Here is a 7879-nt window from a genome sequence, read left to right on the forward strand (position 1 = left end):
ATCGGTGTGTGACTCGGGTTGGCGTTTCTGTGTCTGCAATTGATACATCTCGACCTGATTTTCCTTAATAATTTTCTTAATCTGATGATCCATTACTCTTGTTGAAGCATGTTCTCACATATTCTGTGCCCTCGTATAGGTTGTCTCGAAGTGGTTTCTCCAACAGAAGTTGTACGACTGGATGTTTTGCTGTCAATAGTGTTGGTTGTTTTGCAGTGTAATCAGGGTTTAAATGCTTCAGTCGACCTTTCACTATAATTGTTCCATCTTCCTCTATGAAAGGTGACAGTTTCGCAATGTTCAATGTTTTGGAGATTTCTTTGCTGCTTGCTATCGACTTTGAAACATTCGGGAAGCTTTCGGTTTGAACAAATCGAAACAGTATTTGTTCTGCTTGATGGATTTCCTCTGCTTTGAGGGTACCCCTCTGCTTAATCTTAAACCTCAATCAGTAGGCAATGAATTTTCTAATTCGGTTTAATGTACGGTATAGTCTCCAGTCAAATAGCTGTTCAAGTTTGTTTTCTGTGGCTACATTACTGGTAGTTTGCAAACCTTCAACTTCGTTCACTTGGCACCATGACTTTCGTTACTTTTCTTCATCTGTCTGGAGCCATGCCGGCCCGTTTAACCACCAGGAGTCCTTGAGGCCTTCGATGGACGTCCCTCTTGTGCCAATATCTGCTGGAATTTCGATGCCTTTGACATGCCTCCATTGATCTATGGAAGAATTTTCCAGTATTTCTGCTGCCCTGTAGGCAACGAAAACTTGTTGTTTCTTGTGCACTGACTGTAGCCATGGTACGGCTGTGGATAAATCTGTGCATTGATATCTTTTGTCAATTTTCACATCATGTTCCCTCAAAATCTGCCTACTGAGACGAACTCCGTAGACTGCGGCTTGAAGTTCTAACTTCGGAATCATCGTGTGTCTGATAGGTGCTACACGGCATTTTCCTATCATATAGGCAAGTTTCACCGTTGCTTCGTCTTGCACATATGCCGAGATGCACATTGCTTCTTCTGACGCGTCTCTGAAAATGTGTATTCTCAAATTTGTATATCCGTTTTCGAAATAAAGTCAATTTATTGACATCGTCCTTATTTCTCTCAACTCAGAGCACCAATCATTGAATAGTTTTGAGTGTTCTCCTGACAACTCCGTGTCCCATGCTTGTCCCATTACTGCCCCAATGCTCTTGAGTAGGAACCGCATTCTTATCGTGAAGGTGAACATATCCCAAGCGGGTCGAACACTGCTGAGACAAAGGATACAACAATTCTCTGAGTTTTTTTGCTGAACTTTATTGCTCAGTTCCACGACAGACTATGGGGTTATCTGTGTCTACATTCCAGTTCAGTCCAAGTATTGAGGATGATTGTGGCTCTGCCTCGAAGGTTTTCACAACTTTCGTTGATCTGTCTGCCTCTGGATTTTTTGACCTGACTTCTTCGTCACTTGTTATCCATTTCGTCAAATTCAATCCACCTTTACTAAGGGTCTCTTTGACTTTCTGGTAGATTTCAATCGTTTCTTGGTTTGTTCTGACTGACTTGAGGAAGACGTCCATGTAGAAGTTCAGCTGGACGGCTTAAACAAGATTTTCGTCGTCTATCGTTTTATTTTTCGCCACTTGATGCAAAGCGTAATTTGCACGAGTCGGCGAGCTCTTCGGTGTCGTGTATACTCGTAGACGTTTTTTTTCAACTCTGGATCTTCTCGCCAGAGAAATCGTAAGCATCGGTTGTCATCGCTTGGGACAGCAACTTCAGCAACTTGAAGAATCATCGCTTCTATGTCGGCTGAAATTGCTATTTGGAGTTCTCGGAAGCGAAAAAAAATTCCGATCAGACTCTGCAACAGGTCTGGTCCATATAGAAGTTTGTCGTTGAGGGAGGGCAACAACTTGGTACTTTGCTGCTGCGTTGCACACTCTTCTGATTTTTTCGGGTTTTGTGAGGGTTTATGACAGGATGATGTGGCAAGTACCACTGAAGCATGTCTTTGGTTTCGTTCAGTTCAACTTGTTGGAGTTTGCGGACATAGCCAGCTTTGACGTCAGTATCACTCGTTTCCTGATACCGCTTTCGCAACATATCATCTTTCTGCAGGCGTCATTCTAGGGACTTGAGTTGTCCCATAGCAGACTAGAAGTTATTTGGTAACTTCATTTCATCTTAACGCCACAGAAGTCCAACTTCGTATCTTTCACCCGTGAATCGAGTTGTTTGCTCCAATGTTTTGATTGCTCTGTGTTCACCTTTGAAGGACCGGTGACATCACAGTTTGAGGCGTAGGATTCGATGTCCCACCATTTGCTCAACTGGTTTGCCAACTTGTCCTCTGATACTGAGGTTTCTGTTGTAGCAAGAGTTGCTACTTGCTTCACTGGTAGGGGACCACTTAAGGTCCATCTTTTTTCCGATTTCACTGCCCATGGTGCAGTTTTGTTGCCTGATTTCTTGAATTCTAATGGGTGATGTCGTAGCAGTCTTGTCCAAGAATTACTTGAACTTCGTTTAGATTGTAGCTATGATTCTGGTATGTTCTTCAGATGTGGGTAGCGACCTTTCAACCCTTGCAGATCCACAATCTGGTTACCCAGCTTCAGTTGCTCTTGAACATAGAATTGCACTGTTGTCAATGGTTGATACTTCTCGTGCGCTGAAACAGATATCGGCACTATTTCCGTCTTGACATCTTGTGATCCGTGGATTCTCGCTACTGAAAAAAACGCTTGACGGTCTTGCAGCTGCAGTGTAGATACAATTGACTTGTCCACGAATGAGGTTGAGGATCCCGTATCACACATTGCCAGCACGCTCAGGCTGTGGTTTCCATTCACCAGTTTTATACGCACTACAGGGAGTCCTCCTTGTGTGATGTTTGTTGCTACTGCTGTTGTAGCATCCAAGGCAGCTGTTGTAGCCTCCCTCTTTGAGAAGTCACTGTGCAAAAGCTTGTTGTGTCGTTGTCCACAATTGGGTACACTGCAAGTTGTACAAGGCAATCGAAACACAGTCTGAACTTCTGCACATGTTCTCGTCGCTCGTTCAGCTTCATTGATTTATATTTCTCACAACCCCAGATTGCGTGCTGTTCATCATTGAACGGACAGTCTGAGTTCTTTGCTTTTGTAGAATCATCAGCGTTGGATGCAAAGGCATTTTTTTAAAGCTTTTCGCGACTTTGGAACTTGGAGTTGGTCTGGGCTAACAAGTCTTTATGTATGAAAGCAGTTGATTCCAACCAGTCTTTGAAAGCAATCAAGTTTGCTGCAAGTAGTCGATGATCCTGTAGATGTTGCAGCCACTGCTCATTATTGAGTTGAGGGTAAAGTTTTCTGGTTGCTGAACTCAGAACTACCTCCGATTCCCGATACATCCGAGTCTTGTCAAAACGTTAACTGTGTTTGTGACTACGTTTGAAAATCGAACATTGCTACTGGTGTTAGTGTCATCCGTATCGGCTGTTGACAGACCCAAATGAAACTGTAATTCATACAGGAAATGTAGTGACAGAAAACGCTCAAGAGAACGTCGAGGTCTCTTCCAGGCATTCTGCTACACAAGGAAGCAGAAAACAACCCAGTTTTGCCAACTCGCGATCATCGAGAAGACGTCAGATTGACGAAATGGAGATCAAAAACCTAAGAGCTAAGAAAGAAACAGAGCAACGACTGCGAGAGCAACAGTTGGAGTTACAGCAGGAGCGTGAAGAAATAGAACTTCGTCATCAGCAAGAAGAATTACGTTTACAACAACAACAAGAACAGGAATTGAATATAAAGTTACAACAACAAGAAGACAAGCACTTTTGAAACAGAATGAGCAAGAGCTCGAAAACGAAATAAAGAAAGCGGAAGCCGACACAGAGCAACGGCGCATGGAAATTGAACTGACAAAAAGGAAGTTCAAGAGCATCTTGATCACACGTAGACGACTTAGAAAGTTTTGGATCAAAACGCAATCTAGAAAGAACTGCGGGCTGGGCACATTCAGTAGCCCAAAATTTTGGCCCTAGTCAATTACTATCTCCAAATGGTGTGATCGACCCTCCAAAGAATGTCACACAGGACAGAGGTGACAAACGTTTCAGCGCCCACCCGAAAACTAAATCTCTACACCCGAAAACTACAATTAGGGTAACAGAACCACAGACGTTTTAGCCCTGGACGACGTTTCAGCAACAAAGACCGTCAGCGTTTCAAAACAGGCAGAGAAGCCAGAGTCCCAAACACAACAGTGAGCCAAGCTACCCCACAAGTAAATTATCAATCAATTGGCGACGCAAGAGGTTTACCAAAACTCAAGCTACCTGAATTCTGAGGAGACCCCTTAGAGTGGCCCGAGTGGGCAGAATTTTGGATGTGATTTTGCATCAAAAGTGGTTGAGCGATAATGAGAAGATGCAGTATCTGAACACTAGCCTCACTGGTCAGGCAAAAGCTGCAATTTCTGGACTTGGTTTCAGCTCACAGCATATTATCAAGCCTAGTACATTCTCTGCAAAAAGTTTGGCAGACCGAGAGTCATTGCTGAATCTCAACTCAAGCAGATATACACACATCCTCCAGTTAGACACTATGACTCCAGTAGCATTGTTCGATTTTCGAACGTAGTCCCAAACACAGTTAACGTTTTGACTGGACTCGGATTTCAACCTGACATGGAATCGGAGGGAGTTCGGAGTTCAGAAAACTTTCCCCTCAACTTAAGATGCAGTGGCTACGCCATCTACAAGATCATCGACTTCTAGCGGCAAACTTGATTGTTTTCAAAGAATGGTTAGAATCAACTGCTTTCATATATGAAGACTTGTTAGCCCAAGCAAACCCTAAGTTTCAAAACCGTGAAAAACCAAAACTAGTAGTTTTGCATCCAATGCTGATGAATCTACCAAACCAAAGAATTTAGAATGTCCGTTCAAAGAGGGGCAGCACGCAATCTGGAGTTGCAAGAAAATTAAATCAATGAAGCTGACCAAGCGACGAGAACATGTGCAGAAGTTCAGGCAGTGTTTCAATTGCATGAGACCTGGACATCGGTCGAAGGATTGCAAAAGCAAAACTTGCAGTGTGCCCATTTGTGGACGACGATACAACAAGCTTTCGCACAGCGACTTCTCAAAGAAGGAGGCTACAACAGCTGCCTCAGATGGTACGAAAGCAGTAAAAACAATGAACACAAAAGGAGGACTTCCTGTAGTTCGTATTATACTGGTGAATGGAAACCACAACCTAAGAGTGCTGGCAATGTGCGATACGGGATCCTCAATCTGATTCGTAGACAAGTCAATAGTATCTACACTGCAGCTGCAAGGCCAAAAAGCGTCTTTGACAGTAGCAAGAATCCACAGATCACAGGATGTCAAGACGGAAAGAGTGCCGATAGCTGTTTCAGCGCACGAGAAGTATCAACCATTGACAACAGTGCAATTCTATGTTCACGAGCAACTGAAGCTGGGTAACCAGATTGTAGATCTTCAAGGGTTGAAAGATCGCTATCCACATCTAAAGAACAAACCAGAATCATAGCTACAATCTAAACGAAGTTCAAGTAATTCTTGGACAAGACTGCTACGACATCCATCACCCATTAGAATTCAAGAAATCAGATGACAAAACTGCACCATGGGCAATGAAATCGAAGATTGGCTTGGCTTTAAAGGGGTCCGCTACCAGCGAAACAGGCAGCAATTCTTGTCACAACAGCAACATCAATCGCAGATGATAAACTAGCAAACCAGTTGAGCAAATGGTGGGACATCGAATCCTACGCCTCAAACTGTGATGTCACCGGTCATTCAAAGGTGAACACAGAGCAATCAAAACATTGGAGCAAACAACTCGATTCACGGGTGAAAGATACGAAGTTGGACTTCTGTGGCGTTAAGATGAAGGGAAGTTACCAAATAACTTCTAGTCTGCTATGGGACAACTCAAGTCCCTAGAATGACGCCTGCAGAAAGATGATATGTTGCGAAAGCTGTATCAGGAAACCAGTGACACTGACGTCAAAGCTGGCTATGTCCGCAAACTCCAACAAGTCGAACTGAACGAAATCAAAGACATGCTTCAGTGGTACTTGCCACATCATCCTGTCATAAACCCTCACAAAACCCGAAAAAATCAGAAGAGTGGGCAACGCAGCAGCAAAGTACCAAAGTGTAGCCCTCAACGACAAACTTCTATTTGGACCAGACCTGTTGCAGAGTCTGATCGGAACTATTTTTTGCTTCCAAGAACACCAATTAGCACTTTCAGCTGACACAGAAGCGATGTTTCTTCAAGTTGCTGTCCCAAGCGATGACAACCGATGCTTACAATTTCTCTGGCAAGAAGATCCAGACCTGAGACAAGAAGTCTACGAGAATACACGACACGTTTTTGGGGCGAAGAGCTCGCCGACTTGTGCAAATTATGGTTTGCACCAAGTGGCGAAAGATAACGCGAAAGACGACGAAACTCTTGTCAAAGCTGTCCAGCGAAACTTTTACATGGACGACTTCCTCAAGTCAGTCAAAACACCCCAAGAAGTGATTGAAATCTACCAGAAAGTCAAAGAGGCCCTTAGTAAAGGTGGATTCGAAGTGACGAAATGGATAACAAGTGACGAAGAAGTCAGGTCACAAAATCCAGAGGCAGACAGATCAACGAAAGTTGTGAAAACTTTTGGGGCAGAGCCACAATCATCGTCAAAACTTGGACTGAACTGGAATGTTGACACAGATAGTATCATAGTATGTCGTGGAACTGAGCAAGAAGTTCCAGCAAGAATAACTCAGAGAATTGTCCTATCCTTTGTCTCAGCAGTGTTCGACACGCTTGGGATATGTTCACCCTTCACGATAAGAATGCGGTTCCTACTCAAAACCATTTGGGCAGCAATGGGACAGGCATGGGACAAGGAGCTGTCAGCAGAACACTCAAAACTATTCAGTGATTGGTGCTCTGAGTTGAGAGAAATAAGGACGATGTCAATAAATCGACATTGTTTTGAAAACGGATGTACAAACTCGAGACTACAGATTTTTACAGACGCGTCAGAGGAAGCAATGTGCATCGTGACATACATGCAAGTAGAAACAAGGTTTAAACTCACCTATGTGATAGGAAAATGCCGTGTCGCACCTATCAGACACACGACGATTCCGAAGTTAGAACTTCAAGCCGCAGTCTACGGAGTTCGTCTCAGAAAGCAGATACTCAATGAACATAATGTCAGAATTGACAAAATCTATCATTGGACCGACTCATCAACAGTTCTACAGTGGCCACAAGCAGCGCGCAAGAAAGAGCAAGTGTTTGTTGCCAACAGGGCAGCAGAAATACTGGAACTCTTACATGGATCAATAGAGACATGTCAAAGGCATCGAAAACCCAACAGATATTGGCACAAGAGGGATGTCCATCGAAGGCCTCGAGAAATCCTGGTGGTTAAACGGGCCGGCATTACTGCGGACAGATGAAGAAAAGTGGCGAAAGCCATTGTGCCAATTGAACGAAGTTGAAGTTGAGCAAACTACCAGTACTGTAGCCACAGAAAATAAACTTGAACAGCTATTTGACTGAAGACGATACAGTACCTTCAACCAACCTACTGCATGAGGTTCAAGACAAAGCAGAGGGGTACCCTCAAAGCAGAGGAAATCTATCAAGCAGAACAAATACTGTTTCGATTTGTTCAAACCGAAAGCTTCCCAAATGCTTCAAAGTCGATAGCAAGCAGCAAAGAAATCTCCAAAACATTGAACATGTTGAAACATTGAAACTGTCACCCTTCATAGAGGAAGATGGAACAATTAGAGTGAAACGTCGACTGAAGCATTCAAACCTTGATTACAATGCAAAACATCCAATAAAATTGACAGCAAAAC

General features: G+C 43.5%; 1 protein-coding gene across 1 annotated transcript; it reads right to left on the minus strand.

Annotated features, from left to right (window-relative positions):
* Window positions 1–589: 589 nt before the first annotated feature.
* On the minus strand, window positions 590–1015 carry LOC142354149 (uncharacterized). Its single transcript, XM_075406414.1, has one exon. The coding sequence runs from the start codon at window positions 1013–1015 to the stop codon at window positions 590–592; it is 426 nt and encodes a 141-aa protein (XP_075262529.1).
* Window positions 1016–7879: the final 6864 nt, after the last annotated feature.

This window comes from Convolutriloba macropyga, chromosome 15 (assembly GCF_964194025.1).
Source record: "Convolutriloba macropyga chromosome 15, txConMacr16.3, whole genome shotgun sequence".
Taxonomy (NCBI): domain Eukaryota; kingdom Metazoa; phylum Xenacoelomorpha; order Acoela; family Convolutidae; genus Convolutriloba; species Convolutriloba macropyga.

Excerpts from the sequence above, each read along its gene's own strand:
- LOC142354149 (XM_075406414.1), bottom strand. The coding sequence starts at position 1,015 with ATGTGCATCTCGGCATATGTGCAAGACGAAGCAACGGTGAAACTTGCC.